The sequence below is a fragment of the Lethenteron reissneri genome, chromosome 32 (genome assembly GCF_015708825.2).
Source record: "Lethenteron reissneri isolate LAM-NWPU_2019-01 chromosome 32, ASM1570882v1, whole genome shotgun sequence".
Classification (NCBI taxonomy): Eukaryota; Metazoa; Chordata; class Hyperoartia; order Petromyzontiformes; family Petromyzontidae; genus Lethenteron; species Lethenteron reissneri.
Window position 1 is genome coordinate 11,330,853 of NC_083810.1, and position 21,333 is coordinate 11,352,185.

Consider the following 21,333-nt stretch of genomic DNA (forward strand, 5'->3'; position numbering starts at 1 on the left):
AGGATACGAATTAAACAAATTAAAATAAGCGGCTTGATCCTCTGCTGTGTCACTTCCAGAGGTCGTAAACGGGTTTTGATTCCTTACCCGTACCCGTACCCGGCCGCACCAGGGTCGCAAATGGGTACCCGGCCGGGTACGGGTACCCGTTCCCTACCGGTACCCTACCAGAAATGAGTGACAAACGGCTACTCACCAGTGACTCACGGCCTACCCGTACCCGGCCGCACTAGGGTCGCAAACGGCTACCCGTACCCGTACCCGGCCGGGTACGGGTAGCCGGGTATCAGGTAGGGTACGGGTATCGGGTACCCGGTTGCGACCTCTGGTCACTTCATAGTGTGACTCCTGTTCGCGTCTCTCTCTCGTTGCGTGTGGCCGCTCCCACGTGCGCTCCCATTTGAATAACGCACGTGCGACGGGGGGGGGGGGGATCTGCGGATGTGCGTGCACGGGCGGCCCTTAACACGCGACGCGTGCCAACGCTGGGATTACGAGGCACCCAAATCTGGCGCTGCGGAAAGATCCGCAGGCGGCGAGCGAGCGAGCGAGCGGTGCTGTGGTCTGTCACGTTCGACAGACGATATTGGCGGGAGCAGTTGCCGCTCTTTGTTTCGCGTGGACACGGGTGGTCAAGTGGCAGGCTTAAAAAAGGAATATTCGTATGCGACCCTTTGAAGCTCGTCTCGTATTTTTAGACCAAAGCAAAATGCATTTGCAGCGGTGGCTCTGACATATTTGTTAACAGGCTGAGCTGCAAAATAATTTTAAAAGCCCACGCGTCCCATCGCTAAATAGTTGCAACTTTGCCAAGTACATTATTGTGATGTGCTATCTTTGGCTCCGCTCTCACATTGTGCGCCTTGAAAATGAAGTTCCCTGAACAGTTTACTGTGGAATTTGGAGAGGAGCAGAGTGTTAATCTAGTTCACGTGTGTCGTGTCGTGAATACTGCCAGTACTTAGGCACTATTCTTTTCCAATTCTGTCCGCTAATAATAAAAAAGTACAACATTCCTGTCCGATGGCAAATGCCGTTTGGCTCTGTGGAGGAGGAAAGAAAATTTCGCCCAAAAAAAATATAATTTCCTAATTGTTCTACGATACAGCCTGGATACAGAAGCAGCCAACATTACTACTACAGATAAATCAGAATAAACTTAGAGTCCGTTTAACATTTTACATCTTTCATTTCAATGCCAGTGGACAACACACCATCAAGAACGTATTCGGCAATGGCACTTCGTCTGCGAAGACGGACCATTGCCCAATACCTCGACTGTTCTGTAAATATTTATCCGTTCAAGGCAGTGTTATTTATGTATGTGTAGAGCTTTTGTTCAGTGCGTGTGTGCACCACTGCCAACGCCATATTACACACACACACACACACAAAAGAGCGTATAACGGACAATGTGATGAACACAATAATTGCGTGTCAACCAAGTAGACCGCTTCAATGTCATCACGCGTCGCGTGCTTCTCTATTGTCCTGTGGCTGAGATTTGGTGTTAACGGCTCGTCCCGTGCACATTTCAATTTGCTCCAAACGATGGAAGGCAGGATTGAGGGCACAGAAGCGTTGCCCAACCCCCTCCCCCCCCCTGAACATTAACGTAGCCTCTGGCCTTGGCAACGGCACGCAAGAAATGCCCCCGAAAGCACCCCCCCCCCCTCCTGGTGACCACCGGCCCTTCGACGTGGAGCACGGCGTTGCACATCACAAATGTGTCCGCACGACGAGACGGGCGTTTGGGTTATAAATAATGAAGGCGGGGATGATCGCCCGGCTGTAAATCCGGCAGCGTGAAAGATCCCCGATTAAGAGTGCAACGGGTTTTTTCGGCTTGGTCACCTGACCGGCGCTAATGTCCGATCCCGCCGGCAATAATGCCACGCCGGGTCGCGCATGCCTCGTGGATGCAGCGCGTATAATTTGTGCCTTCTTGCGTTTCATTTGTTTGGTATTCCAAAAGAACTCCAATTTGCTCTCCGAATCCGGTCCGCCTTCTCTAACTTTCCAACGCATACCTCCTCCACCCTTTACCTGTGTGTACAAACCTGGAGGAATCCTTCCCTAAACACGCACCATTCATTGCATTTATGCATTTTAATCGACAAACCGATGCGTCGTTGGATGCCCACTCTGAGCATCGTGACGAAACGCGTCTTGAAAGTGTGATTGCGCCCCCCACTCACAAGATTCACAGGCCGTGGCGTGATCGACAGACCACTCTATGCGGCCTTAATGCCACGCGTGTGCGAGTGCGGAATAAAAACGTCGCAAAGGCACGTCGTGTTTTGATGCGGCTGCTTGCAAATCTCGGGACCCGCCACGTGTGCCGACGTTCTAACTCACGCTCGTGCAAAGCAGCTGGCGTTTGGCCGACCGCACAGACACTGCACTCGGGTGAGAGGTGGGAGGTGTGTGGGTGGGTGGATGGGTAGGTGGCCCAGATGAGAGATTGATTTTTTTTTCCCTCCTGCGGGTGGGTGGATGAGATGTGGGGTGGTGGCTTTCGGGCGTTGTGGAGCTTGGGGCTTGCGATGTGAGGTGGGGGGGGGGGGAGGGGAGCGGGGGGAAGGACTCACCTCAGTTAGCGGCAGCGACGCACATCCAAAGTTTGAGCCACGGCAGACCTCGCGTGCCGTGTACCCCCGACCGCTTCCCCCCGGAGCTTTGGCACTTATCCAATGATACGAAACGTTAAAATGAGACCACCGCACAGGTTTGCGTGAGGATAGAAACTCAGCGATTATCCTACATTCCAACCGCGGTGGCTGTTCACGGGATTTTGTCGTAATGGACAGCTGGCCCCTGGGTTTGTCAAAGCCTTTAGCCAAGCTGCTGTGAAGAATATCAGAAGTCCGGCACAATAGCCACCCGGTAAAGATTACCCATACATAGTTGATTTAAGCCTTGAGTAAATCTTTCAATCCAACGTCAAAGAGAAAACAGAATGGCAGAAAGGTAGCCTGTTTTGAGACTCATATATATTTTTTTAAGTTTAAGTAGAGGTGTCAGTCGAGGTGGCCTCATTTTGAGTGCGGCACGGTTGTATTTTTCTACCACTGTTCACAAGCCAGGGAGAATCCTCCCTGTGTATTGCATGCCAAGTGTCGGTGGTGTCAGACGGGGGTAAGGTTGTTTTATTTTCATTCGTGCCAGACCACGGGTGCCAACTTTTTCACCACGCTGAACGCACTGATGAAGTGGAATACAGGTAAACAAAAAACAGTTCACTGCCGCCTGCGCTAAACGCGTCAAGATACCGCCGCACGCTCGGCCGTGCCCGTTGGTGAGCCTCAAATGAATCGTATTAACCCGCTTTGACTCCGTGTAATTCTTTAAGATATCAAGGCTGAGCGCTGCGTGTCGCGAGCCTAATGTACGACGCACATCATGCAGACTCTCACGTAGGACAGACGGCGATGACAGGCCACACAAAGATATTGCACGTGTAAAATTGGCCATGGCTCCGTATTCAGAAACGGAGACTCCACGGGGCTGCTCAGATGGCTTCTGCTGATTGTGAAAACACACTTTCAGTGCTGCGAAAGTTGTCAGAGATGGACACGGCTTCTACACTTAAACACGTGCCAACATTATTTTGGCGCAAAATCAAAGTTTTACAACGGAACACGTTGCCTAAACATCGAACGTATTACGCGTTTGAAGTATGTACGGTTGAATAATGAATAAGACGTGTCATGATCAAACCAGCACGCATAAACAGCTGCCATTTGAATCGGAATAGCTTAACGTAACAGTGTGTGTGTGTACGCAAGGCGTTGTGCACGTGGAAGCCCTGGTGGAAGATGTGGCAGTGTTTTCGGAAAATCTTATTTTTTTCTTTTGAATGTTTACAAAAATTGGCCACACATATTCGACACACTTGGGTAGAGCGAGACCTGGAAACTCTGTTGAAACTTCACGTTCTGCTGAAATAAAATCTCATGAACCCCGCACTTTCTTTTGCTCGTGCTATAGAGTCATTATTTTTGTATACTGTTAGAATCTAATTTGTCGAGTTTGAATAGGGCAGCATTAGATAGCGCTATTTATTTATCTATCAGTATATCATTTTTGAGCAGCGGGGTGTGAAACCGGTGTCACAGTTTTCATTTCCGACCGTGGCTAACACAAGTGGTGAGTGATATCCGAACCAACCCTGCTTTTCACACTTCACCGGCCTGCTCTGGACCAGCGTGGTGAAGAATGACAAACAACCTCCACGACATCCATGCATCGGAGAGACCTTCACCCAGAAGTGACTCAAAAAGACCTGTCATTATTATCATTAAACTTAACACATTATCATCATCATCAGAAATCCTTATCAATACAATTACATAAATATTTTTCGGTGAGGTCTTTTTCTCCAAAAGTGTGCAATGGAAGGAAACAGTCAGCGTCTTACACAATAACAGTATAATCTGTGGTCCGTTGTCAACACACAATCAATTTCCAATGCACCGCTGGATTTAGGACTCCAGACGCTGTGAGTTGTTGGGGCGATTTTCCACGCTGGTCAATGCCGATTGGTGAGGGCGGAGGAGCCCTGAATGGGTTCAGATGTCATTCACCACTCAAGTTAGTCCTGGAAATTGAACTCATATCACCAGGTTTCTAGCGGAGTGCGATAACCAGTGGCACTGCTTTACCCCCGTGTATGATGCTTTAAATATATAATTCAAGTTTTCATTCTAGTTTTATCAGAAATGATATCATGTATACGTACATTCTCAATGCCTCACTACACAGCGAGATTTGCTTTGCTGCTTTAGTCCAGGTGCAGCTAACTGTGATGTGTGAAGTGCTGCTGATTTTGGCTTTCTTGCAGCATAGCTTCTAGAGTGAAGTCGATCATGTCTTCGTTGTAAATCTACTAAACACGAGTTGGGCAAAGAAAACAGCCTGCAGTATATTGCTTCTTTGTGCCGAAGTTGGATTCATTTATACACGTGTGCGAGACTTTCACTCCACGTTTCATTTATTAAGAATTGTAAAAAAATATATATCTAGCTTGAGAGGATTTTTTTTTAAACACATTTAGTTGGCTTGTCCGTAAATGCATTAAACTATACTGCCAAAAGTGGCTTGCATTGTTAGAATGTCGTTTTGTTGCTTTATGCAGCCTGCTCGTGGTTTACGCAGTCCAAACTGAGCGTTAAAGTAACGCGCCTGCTGCATCTGCGGATGCCTCGTGGGCCTGCATTGTGGAAAAAGTTGGGGTTTGTTGCACTACGCGTCGTGCCAGAAGCGCTTTCCTGGCCAAATGCGATGTCCAGGACTGTTGGAGATTGATATCTCTCGCTGGCTCGTGCGTCGCGCATCGTGTGCCACTGTTTTCTGGCGAAAAAGTGAAACGCGGCGCTGTGTTCAGCGAAATGCTCAAAATGATGCTCACCTCAGAGGGAAACAAAGCGTGACATTTGATTAATGAAAAAAAAGTTACCAAAAAAAACTTTCACAAGAGGCGAAACTTTATCGACCACAACTGTGCTAAGTTGGATTTACTGTGTCGACAAGAACGCGTTCGCCTTCAACATCGTATTGTTGTTGTTGCCAATGGTGTGATCCAAATTTGTTTCTAGGGTAGACCACGAATTCGTTGTTGTTTTCCATCCCCCAGTGGGAAAAAATCTTATTTATCAATTAGGGTTACACATAGGTACCATCTAACACCCACCCACCATCCCATTCCCGTACAGAGACAGGTGATATAGGGGGGCCCTTTCAAATATTTGAGATAAGTGCTCTGAGACGCATCGGCATATCGGGCGCTATATCAACGACGAATCATCATCATTGTTTTTTTAGTAATCAATTGTGAGCCCCGGAGTTTCACGTGGATATACAAGTCTGCGAAGGAACATTTTTGCGAGCCTAGCATTTCGGTGGTAATGGAGAGCGGCATTGCAGTGCTGAGTGATTCCGATGATTCGCGTTTTGATTTCCAGCAGCGGCGCTCATCATCGGCGCGTGCTCTCTAGAACGACTCTTGCGCCCCTAAAATAGCACTGGCCGGTTGTGGCGAAGTGCGGCCTAACAGCCCACGATGACCAACAGTGCTTGTATATCTTCATCCAGCAGTGGATCGACAAAGGGCGATTACGTTTCATGTCTACTCTGCAGTTACAGCCACACTTCTGTACAAAAAAAAAATTACAAACCCCATGTTGAAATTGACCGATGAGATGTTTTTAATAACGACCGCTTCTCTAACCGTGTTCCTCTTATTATTTTGGCACGCGGCCGAATAACAGAAATCGCACGCATGTCACCCGAGCCCGCGCTTCCTACATTACGCCGAGACGACTGAGATAATAAAGAGGTCCGTGCGCTGATCCCACTCGGGCCCGCCGCTTGCACGCGAACGGCTCCACCTCGAACGTAGCCCGATGTGGGTAGCAGGGGGCGGGGGGTGGGGATCGTTGAAATGCCTAAGTGCAAACCCAGACCAAACAAGGGCGGCGTGGGGTGGGTGCGTGCGAGATGTCTCAGCGCCGCATTGTTTCCCTCCCCACCTCCTCCTCCCAAACCTCCCTCCAACACCACCCCCACATCGCCCTACACCACCGTGCTTGCGATGTGCATCGAGAAAACAAAAAAGCGTCCTTTGTGCGCTGCGCGTATATCTGCGGAGGGCGTGGACCCGATGGCCACTAATAAATCTGCGTGGGGGCAGTAAAGAAGACGGATTGGTCTTGACGGCTTCGACGCCGGGTGTTGGACGACCGTGTCGCCCCTACAAAATGTAATAGCTGCGAGAGTTGGTGGATTGGTTGTTTGCGGAGGGGTTGCGATTTTATGGCGTGCGTGTGGGTTTTTTTTGGGGGGGGGGCACGCTTTGTCGCACGCCGTCGCCGTTTGAAGAGATGTCCTGGATTGGCTCCATTTGTCTTCGGCGAGCGCGACAATATGTCCGGCTAGCTTCGCGGATCTCCACGGGTTACGTTTCACTGGTGCATCGGTGACATTCAAACGACGCAACTGGAATCAAGATCGCAGCGGAGCGCTTTATTGTTTTTTCTTAATCTGCGTTTGTTGGCTTTACCCTTCGTGTGTAAGAGGAGAACGCAAATGTAAACAAAGTTCAGTGGAAGATCGTATCAATAATGAGAGGATATTAAGCAAATGTTGCCCTTACAAAAGGCCCTCTTTCTTGCCGCGCTGACACAAACGTAGCTGTTGATTACGTCCCGGTTTGTTTTAAAATGAAACTACACCGGAAAGGAATACAAATTTAGATTTATTTATTTTTATTGCGAAGCAAGTGTGCCAATGTAAGCTGATGCTTGCCCATGCATCGTTAGTTTTCCGAGCTCTATGAGTCTGGGGTCAGGGCCAGGACGACTTTTGAATTTCAGCCATCCTCGCTTCCTCGTGATAGTTGCATTTAAGTCCCCTGGTGCTGACTTGGGAAATGCCTGTAGCTTTTCCAAACGTGGATTGATTTTAGTACCAAAATAGCAAATCCGCATTCACATATGGCAAATGAGCTTGATAAATGATTCCACAAAGAGTGCAAATATGTATTTTATTAAATCTGGATCTTACACTGGTTTCATATACCTGCATATTAAGGCCTTAAGTAAAAGGAACGTTTAACTGTGTCACGAAATATAAATGATTTTATCTGCAGTCTATTCATGCGGAGATAAAGGTGCAGCCCTGCAATTGCTTGCTCATGCCACTGCTGGCAGAAGAGCCACCGCTATATACGGAGCTCTAGAGAGGCCCTCTGGAGGGTGATTGACCAATTCTTCCTTGCTGGCCAGTCGTCTTGAAAGAGGAGGGATTACTCACACAATCACATGGGGCTAAAATTAACATCGTATTTTCATTGTCCTGCAGATACTTTCCTATGTGCAGCAAGAGTTCACTGGAAATTAATTGCAGCATAATCTCTATTATCAGCGACATAATTGGCATTCTTGGGAATCGTAGACTCCTCCAATAATTGAACATATTGACCTCTCGTTAGGTTAGGCTGACATTAGCTCAATTGGTTGCTATAACTCAATTTGGATGAATTATACAATTACCCCAATCCCTTTTTTATCTGCAGATCAAACGCAGGCCGTGCATCGCATGTACCTAATACATGCCATTAATTACGGCGTGACCTGGCTATGAATTTACCGTTTTAATGACTCGTAATTTGCGGTACGAATCGGCGGCCGTGTGTCTCTACCCTGTAAGCGGGCACGCTTCTTGATCGTCGCCAGCCTTCAGCCGTGCGAATCGTAACGTTTTGGGGCAGCTCATCGGCGAATCAACCAACGGTCGCGGCCCCACCGGCTCATTGGCTCTGGCCGGTCCTGTCCCGTCTTGTCCCGCAGGTCGCGCCACGACGCGGTCTAGACTTGCGGTCGCAGTGGCGGTTGATCGAGGGTGGGCGAGGGAGGGAACCAGGGGCAGATCCGGAGCTGGGGTTCAGGGGGGTGCCAGGGTGGGGGGTGTGGGGTGGCAGGAGGAGGAGGGGGGGCGTGGAGGAAGAGACGCTATTAACGCAGGCAACTCACGACATGCCGCTGCTGGCTGCTACGCTTTGCTCAACTTGCCCAGGGAAATTTTGGCGCAGGAAGCCACAAACCGCTGCCCTTTTGCAATGCCAAAGGCAGTGAGGGCTTCTGGACACAAAGGCCGCATTGTCTCGTCTCCAAAGCCACCCACCGGAGTGGTACAATTATAGCGCAGAGGTGTGAAGGAAAAGGGGTCCCATCAGATGAGTAACGCTTCAAGTATTTTCACGACCGGTGGCGTTGTGGTGACGGGGCGAGGCGCCGTTTGATGGCCGACGGGTTTCAGCGGCCGTCGAGATCGTCGATGACTTGGAAAAAGGCTCCTGACAAAAACGGCGTAACACGTTCTCTGTGTAGCCATTGCTGTGTTAATTGCCCACCAAAAAAAGTAAACGTTAAGAGCAGATGTAGAGTTGTGTGTAAAATAATAGCGCACGGAGCGGCGCTATTCTCCGTTATATTTATTGCCGTGAATTTTTGCACGGTTTTTTTCCACGCCTCGTTTTAAGTTATATATCTTCACATTCGGTGCACGAGAACGCTTCCAATTTGCGAAAAAGCATCGCTTTTGAAAATATAATACACGTGCAGATTTTGCCATAAAAGGTGCACATGTTTAAGCAAATTACAGAATTGTCTAATTCATTGCGGAGCAAAGTGTCAGTGTTTATGTGAACAGAAGGACATTAAATAAAGGCAAGAATACTGCCGGTCTGTTGCCAGTGACCTTTGCGTACATGTGCCCTAACCTTCTGTAGACCAAAGAGATTTACTGTGCTGAAGCACATTCTACGGGGACCCGGAATTTATTTTTGCCAAACCTCGAGTTAGTATTCTCAGCCGATGTTGCATTGCACTCATCAAGAACTTTAAAAGGATCCTAACGCCACCAGAGGCAAGGTCTGCTAGCGGCGCCGCGTCCCTCCCACTGCCCTTCGGTGATAAATTATGTTTATAAAGTGAATGGTTTTTTGTGTACCTTAGACATACTTCAATAAATGAGTACATTGAAGCGAAATTTGAAGTTCCCCTTCTCCAGCACTTGCTTATTTGTCTTTGGGTCGCGATTTAAAGAAGAAGAAAAAAAAGTTGGGCCGAATTGAGCGGCTTTTTTTGCGTTGTTGTCGTTGTTGGCGGCTGTGAGAACGCGGTAATATGACGAAAGCAGCAATCCCCGACCGGGCAAGCCGAGGTCATAAATCAGTCACGGTGCCATCACGCTGAAAACTGTCAATGCGGCACGACGATGCATTCCGCCCTGTGCTCCTCATGCACTCCACTTACAAAGCCGGGGCAGCTCTGTGTGTCCCACCCCCCACACCCCCCCACTTGAATTTTGAAGCAACAGAAATAGGATGTCACCACGAAGGGCGATCAGGTCAAGTTTCCAGATAAACCTCCTTCCCACCGGTGACTGACAACAAATGGGCTATTACGTTGCACGCATCAACCTGTTAAATTTCTCTGATGCAGCGAGGCGCTGGATGTTATGGATGGTGTCGAGAACGGCGGGTTGGGGGAGATTGGAGGGAGGGGGGAGTGGCAGGCAACCTCAGGACCAGCTACCTGTTATTATAAACCGACAGCCAGCGGCTCCTCGTCGCTGAACGGATGATAGAGTGCGCAGTGAAATGTCTGCCGCTGTTTCTCTTGTGGGTTTTGCCGCGCTGCGCGCTTTGTCACGCGGTGTCGGATGCCACCACTCCGCCCGCCGCCGCTGCCGCCGCCGCCGCTGCTGCTGCTGTGTCTCGAGGCGTGCAACAGACCCGTCGTCGTCCTCGTCGTCCTGAGTGACCGCTTCGCGAGCCACGTTGCTTTTTTGGACGCTTCAAACGCGTCTGGCAGGGAAGCGAGCTTGCACGGCGCAGCCTGCGACAAACTGCACGCAGCAGCGAACGTTTGCTCGTTACGACGGCGTAATCTGCTATGCCACTGCCGAGGATTTCGGGCTGAATGATCGCAGTGGCCTTGTTCATATCAGTCCATTTCATTTCCGTCCTCGCTTGTTCTATTTTTACCGTGAATGAACGTGAGTGTGTACGTGTTGTCTCGGTGACGCGTTTGTTTTTGCGCATGTGCACAAAAAAAAATCCTAATTATGGGCTGTCTTCATGGGGAAATGCGCATATTACAGGTTGTGTGTGAGCGCGTGACACATGCGGAGTTATTACTGCAGGGTGTCTTCATAGACTGCAATCAGTAATGACAGCAGCCAAAACAAAGTATAGACTGGCATGTTGATGTTGTGTCTATGGATGTACACCGGCCTTAGCTGCTCTTGAAACGTTGAGGAAACACGAGTCGTCCCTTTTCTCACGAGCCGATGCCAATCTCATCTGATAGTTGCATTTTTTTTTTTGGGCTTTTCATTGTCTGAACTTAAATTCTCAGAATGTAGTTTTTTTATTTATATATTTTTCGCAGCGGCGCTGCGCTCAATATTTCTCGAGCCATCAGGATACTCACAATTAACCGAGTGTGCCATTCGCTTGACTAACAATGCACAAATTCGGCTGAAAGCATTCCAATTTTTTCGTGAAATTATTGGAAAAATGGCGGCCACGCCAAAGCATTTACTGGCCAAGACATACATTTAATATCGAACGGTGACAACGGTGAGTGGGATCGTACTGCGAAAAACTGATGTGCCTCTGCATACCAGCCAGGCTGGCACCCGGCCCATCTTCATTAAGTTTTCCTTAATTAAGTTCGGCAAAATATGTGCTGCCCATTCTACCACCCTTTGTACAAACACGCGAGTTTGTACTTTGATGCTGTGCCATGTCACTAACAAGCGTCGTGCTGAAAAAGTTAGTCGATTATAAAGACATAAATAAATCGAGATTTTTGTTTATTATATGTAAAGACCACCGTTCGATTAATCAAGAACCATTTCAAAATGGAGGATGCTGGGCATCTGTCCTCCAAAATGCTGGAAATTCCTTGCAGTACATGCCCAGTGTGATGTAGTGACGAGGAATGATGATGATAATCATGATGATGCGGTCATTGATGTTATAAAATCTTGAACTTCAAAATGTTCTTGAGGCTCGCCTGGTATGCAGAAGGTCGTGGGTTCGATCCCGACCCTGACGCCTGCTGCTGTATATTTGGAGTTTGCTTGTTCTTCCGATGGTTGCGTGGATTTTTCTCCGGGTCCTCCGGTATTTTCTCTCCACATTTAGAAACATGCGTTTAGGGTATTTGGCTGCTATAGATTTCCATGTGATAAACCACTTCATTGAGCTTTCATCTGTTGCCAGGTCGCATCTGAAAAAAGAGCGAAATAGCTCAGTGGGCCTTACATGGTAAAAAAAGAAACACTGTTTCGTTTATTACTTTTTGTTTATTTCGGTAAAGCCACGTGACTTTAACGATAAAGTCACGTGTGTATAAAATACAAATTTATAGTATTTTATGCCTCCGTGACTTTACCGAAAGAACCAAACAGTATAGATTCCTGCAGTCACGAAAGCTTCAAATCAAGATTGTGTCGTTTATTTATACCCCGAGCCCATGACACGGAGCTCAGAAGGCGCAGCCAGCTTCGAGGCCGTCACTAAGTCTTGCTTTGTGTTCAGGTGGGAACAAGCTGAAGAAGCAGCCCTTCCGGCTCAACTGGGCGTGGATTTCCCTGGAGCGTGAGTACTACCTGGTGGACGAGGATGCCAAGTACTTGGAGGTGGTGCTCAAGCGACGGGGCTATCTCGGCGAGACCTCCTTCATCAGTGAGTGCCAACCAGCAGAACGGACACAACCACGAATGCCACCCGTTTTGGTTTTGCAAGGATTTTTTTTTTATCTGGGTGGCCGATTTGTGCCAGAAGTGTGCCACGTGTTTCGGCAAAAAGTTAATTGATTTTAAATTCACTTCTCGAGGTAGCTTTGTCGTGGGTATCTCTAAATCGTATTGAAAGTGCCAGTTATTGGATTTTGGATAATAATACAGCACTCCAGACAACGCATTTAAATATACTGGAACGTTATTCTCACCTTTTCCGCTATCGTGAGGTATTCCTTTTCCCGTGATATCTTCCAGTGTTTTGTACCTCAGAGGTGGCAACCTGAGCCATTACACAGAATCATCGTCCAGGTAAACAAGCAATGTCATACAAAAAATAATTTGCCCAGAAAGTGCAGTTTTGTTGAGAGTAGATGGATAGTGTGGATGTCGTTGCATTAATACGTTAATTGTGTATCAATAATACGAGGAAGAAAATTCTGCACTAAAATGTGAATGATGATGTGTTCCATGACATCTCCATAAATAGCATGCTTAGTAAACATGCTCAGATATTTATTTGGCTGGACGGTCAGGGAGTGTACTTTTCAGTACGATGCTCCTGACTGCTGCACTTTGGCTACGTTTACCCACAGGACTGGAATATAATCTTACTGAGCCTCGCTTGTCAGCATATAATTCCTCTTCAGTCAGAGCAGGTTTCTGCCTTGGGCGCTGGAAGAATTTCGGCAGTGGGCACGATCCACCAAAACTCATAAGCATTAGTAGGAATTTGGGAATTCAAAATATTGTCCTGGCTTAGGGCCAAGAATGACCTAAACTCAAGCCTGGCAAATTATGAGAGGCCATTCACAGCTTAGCAAGTTATGGGGCACAATAACACTCCCAACTGCACTGTGCGCTGTGCAACGTACGCCCAGCTGAGAGATGTGTTTGTCAAGCGGCAATCGGGGCTAAACGCTTGCGTGCGCTCCCTTGCCGACTTACACTTTGGTTGCCAGCTGTCCTCGTTTTACCAGGGTCAAATATCTTTTTGAGGTAAACTATCCTGGGAAATCTGTAAGTCTTCCGAGGGAATAAAAAAAAATCTGTCCCACTTTTGGTCAGTTGTGTAAAAGTACAATGCTCAAGACACTACATTTACACATAATTTTCCTTCTCTGCTGGGCATTGCGAGATATTCTCCTTCCCACGATGTGTCCCGTTTTCTATTTTGATTACCTCGGAGGTCGTAGCCCCGGCCATGGCAAATTATTTTGGGGACGCTTTTCATCAAGGAAGATCCATCGAGGCTGGCTGCATGCCTGGCTGCGCGCCCCTTGCCGACCTGCGTCCGCTTTGACCCCCTTGCACGGGCAGAGCGGCGCGACCGGGCTGGCTTCTTGTTTTGCACCTGCGTTAATTTAGTTCGTGGATCCAGTTCCTAAGCAGCTTTTGCCTAATCGCCGGGCTAATCCAGTGGCAGCCCGTGCCGCCCAAGGAGCAGCGAGCGGGCAGGGATGGAGTTGGGGGGGGGTGTGGAGGCGGGGATCTTGGGCCGTGGGCCTTGTAAGCGGATGAGTGCGGGCGAGACGGGCTCCGTTGAGCAATGCCCGGTGCCCTCCCTGCGCCCGGATCCGCGGTAGTCTTGCGCCGGCGTGACGGCTTAGCCGACATTTAGAGGCCTCGAATCCCACGACCTGGGATGGCAGTTGCCACTTCGTTACAATAATAATTACGGTGGCTTAAGCTGCCCGCCTTGCCTCAAACTCGAGCAGTGTCCGAGAGACGTTGTTTTGAAATGGTAGGACATTTCCGTGAAAAACATTCTGAGTAGCGTACGTATCTTGGAACTTCTTTCGGGCCGTATGCAGCCAACCGTGCTAATCTGAGGAGTAATACATTTGAAAGGTTAAAAGGTCATGGTGTAGTCCTGCCAGTGATTGGTGGAAGGACTTCGATGCGAGGGTGCTCTAGACTATAATTTGGCCTACTCTTCCGCGCTTGCTTACTTGTATGGTTTCAAAAATAGTTTCTCAATCCGTATGTATAAGGTGAGATTGAAGGATACGGCCAACATGGAACAGATATTTTATATCGTATCCCTAGAAAAATACACTGAACTGGGTAACATTTGCAGTCCTTTCATAACTTCACTGCATGTACAGTCCAATAACAAATCGTCAATAAATCCTAAACACTAACAATTCCAAAACACTCATGACTTTTAACCCTAAACTATCATAGCATGTCCAGGTCGTAACTCTTCTCAAATTCATAATATTAGACCCAAACATAGTGAATCACCTCTTCTTGCTGTTATTTCATAGCAAGAGCATATTAACTCTTCCATTCTTACATGCCGCCTTGTGGATCTTGCCTCCCCCACAAATGGTGTATCTGTCCTTTGCACGGTGCAGTGGTTCCTGCTTTGCACTATAAACTCTTGTTACCTATATTATTTAGATTATTTTGCTGCTATAGATTCCCACACGATCAGCCACTTCGTTGAGTTATCGTTTGTGGCCAGGTCGCTTCTGAAAATGAACTGCGCTGCTCAGTGGGCTTTGCCTGGTAAAATAAAAAGTTTAGTTTCAAATAAAGTATTTGTAGTTACTTGCTTACCTTGCCTGTACCTTGCATTCCTCTAGTTGTTGTATTGTTTGTTGTTGTAACTTTCTGGTCCGCCCCTACTGGCCCTGTGTTACAAAGAGCTTCATAGCTCATATGATTTCTCCAGGGTAAAAAAAGATTCTGTTTCTGACCTAGGATCGACTCCTGCTTCGTACCGTTTCCTTTTCATAATTGCAATCGACGATTTAACGAACATGCAAATGTATTATTTACAGATTTAGCTTTTCCTTTTATTTTAACGTCCCTTTTAGAATATTTTTGTTTTAAATGCTCAATAATAAAAAAGACACGAGACAGTGAATATCATGAAAGTTACTTTTGTTTTAGCTTCTTACACACTTAGCGTATGGAGCGGTGGTGCAGGTTATGAATTCAGTCACGTGAGTTCGATTCCCAGTTCACGGCTTTCATCAGTGGCGAGCGATACCCGAACCGTTCCTGAACCTTCCCCCTCCAGTCGCTCACACGAAGGGTCACGACCGACACGGCACGCGGAGGCCTTCATCCAGCAGTGGATTGACAAAGGCCTGTAAATTATGATGCCTGCGCGTACTTCACATTATCGCTGGTTATTGTTAAAACTTAAATTATGGTCATCCTATTTTTTTTTGTATCTATATCTTCTGAGCTGCAGCGACTTGAGAAAATGCAGTCTCTTTAGCCTCCCAGCTGGAATGTTGAGATTAATTCTCCCCTCCCCACCCACTCCTGATGGGTTGTGGGAGAGAACAAAAATTATGTTATCAAGAAAAACTGTGATAAATGCAACTCGATTTTCTTTGTCTTATATGTTCGTACGTTCGGATATATTCTTTAAATGGTAATGTTCATGTTTATCAGGTTGTAATACAAATGTGTAATAAATATAGTGCAGTGCAGCATTTCAAAGTATGTGGGGCAATTTTTCTTTATTAATGAGAATAAAATGCATAGCCACTCCAGCATGGCACGGTGCATGTAACTTTCATAAACCGACCTCGAAATGAGAATACATTGTGAGCCGATGGATGTGCCACATTGCCTTTGAAATAGTCTTCAGATTTATAATTAATTGTATGCATAATTTAGCACGTTACTTTACGGCATGAGTGCAAATTTTAAAACACACTATTAATTTTGAACAAGGGTGATTTTTCGAAGCAAAGGAGGGTAATTGGCTGACGCGTCAGCTTACTATACACTAATGACAAATGTGGTGAGGTTTTATTTTGTTTATGCACTGCATGTATCACAATCCCGCAATTGTGTTGATCCACAGCATCTCTGTTTGTAAAGACCACCTCAGATTGGTGTCCTGCCTATGAGACAAGATACTGGAAATAAATTCACTGAGAATGCATGCAGCTCACAATTAATTTAACCAAAGCACTTGCAACACCAATGAGCAATTTACTTTTGAATGTTTATAATTGGCAAAGGAGTGGGAGTCTTATATCAGGAAGCAATATGATTTGTCCAGGGCGACGATTCAGGCAGCAATCAGCAACATGGCAGTTTGATGTCATTTATCTTCTATTGCATGAGCCACAGTGGAAACTGCCCCCAATTCAGTCCGTGCAAAAACCCTATTATCCGCGGATCCAATTATTCCCATTATCCGTACTCGTTCACAGATAAGGGGAGAGACCTTGAAGTGGCAGCAGATCCTTCCGATGAATCGCAGCTATCATGGATAAAGAGTCACTTTTGCGGCCGTCTGGAATGCTCTTCTGTCTGATATCAGGAAGCCATTGGAGCTATGCACTTTAAAATCTCGTGTGGAAACTCATTTCTTCAGAAATGCTTTTCGTGGTTAGTTTGTTGACCTTCCGCCGCACCTCTGATTAGCGCGGTTGGCTACGCAGGGCGCGAAAGAAGTTCCACGTGCGTGCATGCGTACGAATTCGCGTCTGACTCGGCGATGCGCCGCGCACGCAGGCATCGGGACGCGTGACGGCACTGCGGAGAAGGAGAAGGACTTCAAGGGGAAGGCGCAGAAGCAGGTGCAGTTCAACCCGGGCCAGACGAGCGGAACGTGGCGCGTGCGCATCTTCGCCGACGCCGAGTTTGAGACGTCCGAGACGTTCCAGATCGTGCTCTCGGAGCCCGTGATGGCCGCCCTGGAGTATCCGGACATCGCCACCGTGGATATAGTGGACCCGAGCGACGGTGAGGATCCGTTTCGGTTGTTTCTCATTGCGTTGCCGTCGTCATAGCTGTCGCTCGCCTTCGTTTGCGCTCGTCGACAGCTAATCGCGCCTCCGATGAGCACGGTTGGCTACGTACGGTGCGAAAGAAGTTCATTGTACGCACATACGTGGCGGGATTTGTACAAAAAACTGAAGGCGGTGGAGGGGGGGGGGGTGCACGGCACGGTCATTGCTAAAGATACGTTAAATGAATGCTCAAGCAGAATGCACGGTAGACAAAAGCGAATGATACCATTTATTACTGATTCTGCTGAGGGTTTCGCTTTAAGCAGAATGCACAGTCGGCTGTTACGCCTCCTGTGCAATGCCCCCATCCCTCGGTTGAGTTTAAGAATTTAGAAGGGATGGCTCTTCCTTTAGCGGCAGTGGGGTTCCAGCACCCACAAATGCGGCGACCTAACCCAACAACCTTTATTATACTGGTAGGAACCTCCTGGTTACATCAGCCCACAGGGGATTATTGTGTCCGTCCGTCGTGCAGGGAGGGGCTGGGTGTGGAGGGAGGAGCTTGGTGGGGAGGGGAGGGTGGGGAGGGTCTGGTCACTCCGTCGTGCCCTTATAAAATGCAACGTTTAACCTACTCACGTCGGCTTGTGCCCGCCCTCACAGTCGGCCATATTTGCGGAATACACCACGCCGCCGTTAACCCTGGCCATTGACCGAGCAACCCAACGTCCCTACCAGCTCCCTCCGCAGGAATGTGTTGAATAACATTGGTCACGAAGGCCTCCATGTCACACCGCTGCCAAGGCGAGAGTTAGGCATTGTTATGCCATGCACAGGTTTATAACAGTAATGATTATGATAGATCACACCTTAGATATAATGCCCAGGTGTCAGACAGTTGAAGGCGAATTTTTTATTCATTATAGAATCTTGATGACGATTGCTTGCGTTGCGATCGAAACGTCGTGATCTGTTTTTTTTCCACCTACGTGACTTTACCGAATGAACCAAAGAGTACCATTATAGTATGTCTATCGGTTAATACATCTCCAACAAATATCGTTCAAGAATCAAAGGCCGTTTCAAGCTAGCCGTTTCCCAAAAGTGGACTTTCATAACATTACATTGAAATGTTTTTGATGCCAGCTTATTTAAATTACAGAACAGACAGAAAAGTAATTTCGCTAAAATAAATAATGTACATTATTAACAAGGGTTTACAGTTACGCGGGATATTACATTAATAATGAGGTTTTACCATTTCGCGGAATACACTGTCATAGCTGTTTCTGCACACATTTGGTGCACATGCAGATCTCACTCCATAAAGAGTGATGCAAAACACATAACAGTTGGTACACCCTGGACATTTGTGGCTTGGAGATTTAAGCCAAGCCTTCCCAACTCCTACTTTCCAAACAAAACATTTCCTAAGCCTCATTAAACGCTTGGTTTGAGAAAGTGTCCGCTTTGCTGAAGTGGCATTCTCAACGTTAACTCTCATCACATGGACACCACAGAATCTGCTATAAAAAACAAAAAATATTCCCCTTCTGACTTCAATTGGTTTTTTTAGATTTATTTTCACCCTCGCCCCCCATTTTATCCAAATTGTCTCTTCGGCGTCACGCCATGAGACTCGAGAACACTTTCTCATCTCTCGCAGAGCAGTTGCAATCCTCTGTGCTAGCGAACAAACCCATGGAAGCGGATATTACAGAGCTACCGCTGAGACCACCTTCAAGTGACCTCTGACCCACAAAGTAGAGGGCGGCAATTTCCCACCTACTCTGCATGTGAGAGTTAATGTTCGTTGCACGACACTCAAACTGATATTTAAATGTCTGTCATCGGAACTTCGCGAAATGAAGAGCAGAACCAAATCTAAAATCATGGGACCTCTTTTGCCAGTACCAAAATATACTAATAGGGTTTTTCCCCTTTTTTCTGGCAACAAAACTGACACCTTTTGCAAGGAATCATGTTTACATTAACCACAATACTTGCAGTCAAATGAAAACAAAAAACAATACTCTGGTAATTTATGCATTGTCTTTGAAACTGATTTGTCCACACCAGAGACAGCTTTCATGATGTAGCTGCTCACCCCGAGCCCTCATTACTCTGGTAGTGCGTTGTCTTGAACTGTGCGCCTTTTGGCGTCATCTGGTCGAACACCATATGAGACGAGGCTCCAAAGAAAGCTGTCTCTGGTGTGGACCAATTAGTTTCAAAGACAATGCATAAATTACCAGAGTATTGTTTTTTGTTTGCATTTGACTGCAAGTATTGTGGTTAATGTAAACATGATTCCTTGCAAAAGGTGTCAGTTTTGTTGCCAGAAAAAAGGGGGAAAACCCTATTAGTACGAATCTAAAATGTTTATTTTTGGTGCAGTCATTGGTGACCGGGCCGACACTCTCGACTCGCGACGCTTGACAATTGTTGTTCTTTTGACCGCAGAGTCCACGGTGTACATACCGCAGGCGGAGTATAAAATTGAGGAGGACATTGGAGAGCTGCTCATTCCCATCCGACGCTCCGGGGACGTTTCTCAGGAGCTCATGGTCATCTGCTACACCCACCAAGGTGACACGCCGGACACGCATGGCTCAAATATCTTACGGTGTTGCCTAAAAACCGCGGCGTCATTGCAGCCAGGGCTCTCTAGAAGTTGAGGCTTGGGTGCGGCTCCGGAATATATTTGATGACAAATCAGGCTTGCCCAGGCCGATAATATCCATGCTTGCACCCCATCTCAGGGGATCTCAGAAGCTAAGCACTTTCCCTCCAGCCGATCACCTTCCACTTTTCCAACCGTCCACCCTTGTCAATCATCCTCCGTTCCCCGCTCTTTCCACTTTGTATTTCTCCTCCAGTCTCCTTAAATTCCCCGCCTCTAACCAATCCCCTTTCAGATCCAGTTAGGCACCAATCAGAGGGGTTGTTTTTACTTTGCCATTAGAACCGTGTCACGTGGCGTCCACCACGTCAGGTGAGTGTCGTTGGCAGTGATACAATCTCCGCACTTGCTAACGGCACATTGCCGTGAAGGAGAACGTGAAAAGTAACAATCGAATGAGGTACAGACGATGACCAACAGCCCGATCTCAGGCAAACTTTTCAGGTGAAGCGTCCAGTTGATCATGAAGGCCACTGGCAGAAAGACAATGACAGAGAAGGCATAGAGGTGTCTTCGTTAGGTGCACATGGGTCGTATGTCCTTGTTATGGAAACGAGTGACTGAAAGGCAGCTTACATAGAGCCCTGCAATCTACAGTCGTGGAATACACCGCGGAAAACTTCTCGTGAATAGGCAACACATTTTATTATTCGCGTTATAAAATACACAAATTTGAAGGCAAGTATTAAACCATTGATTCATCGATTTCATATTGATTTTTTTATGTTCACAATGCATTCATGGAATCATTCTAGATTTGAAGCTTTCGTGACTGCAGGAATTCATACTCTTTGGTTCTTTCGGTAAAGTCACGAAGGTTTAAAATAAAATAAAATGGAATCATGTTTAAGACTCAATTATTTACAATTTATGCAAAACCGTGGGAAACAAAGCAAACAAGATCGTACAAATGAGACATAGCAAAGATTCTTGAACTGAATTATGACCACTAATCACGGCAATTCATCAACTTTCTGTAGGGTGAAGCATTACATGCATTAAAAATGTATATATTTGGATATGTAAACTACTGAGTGGGGTTAAAGGTCATGCTCAAGGTTACTTGAGCCAGCTACGTGAGCGATATCTTGAATCGTTTCAGGGCTCCCCCTTAATCAATCTGCGCTCACCGCCGCGGTGAAGTATGACCAAACAATCTAACAACTTACACGGCATTGGGATGCCTTCATCCAGCAGTGGATTGACACAGTTCTTTAAATAATATTATCATAATCGTCAGTGTTTTATGTGATTTCACAGCATGAGGGTGTATGCACAGAATCATCTTTTAAAGTAAAAGCTCAATACCGTTCGTGTGTATTCCCAAACGTTCCGTTGACTTTAATTAATGAATGACATTTTGGAACGAGTAGACAATTGGGTGAATGTGCGTGCGTTGTGCTGCAGCATTGATTAAACTTTCGCCGGAGAGCTCCGGTGACCTCGCATTGCCTGAGACCACATTCTTCAGCGGTTGCCGTTTAGCTTTACAGAGACGAGCATTGACAGCAACTGACCGATCTCATTTGACGATGAAGGGCTTTCTATGGCCATGATTGGACAAATACGATTTCTCTCTGGTTTCGCTGGCCATATTTGCTTCGTGTAAAAGAAAGCCCTTTTCAGAAA

The 21,333-nt window shown here is 47.0% G+C and overlaps 1 protein-coding gene across 1 annotated transcript in view; it reads left to right on the plus strand.

Annotated features, from left to right (window-relative positions):
* LOC133350031 (FRAS1-related extracellular matrix protein 2-like) overlaps positions 1 to 21,333 on the plus strand; it is a 137,422-nt gene that overhangs the window by 43,693 nt on the left and 72,396 nt on the right. The window contains 3 exon segments of the mRNA XM_061563990.1: positions 12,113 to 12,259; positions 16,804 to 17,034; positions 19,485 to 19,610. Of these exon segments, the coding sequence (XP_061419974.1) occupies positions 12,113 to 12,259; positions 16,804 to 17,034; positions 19,485 to 19,610 (504 nt within the window).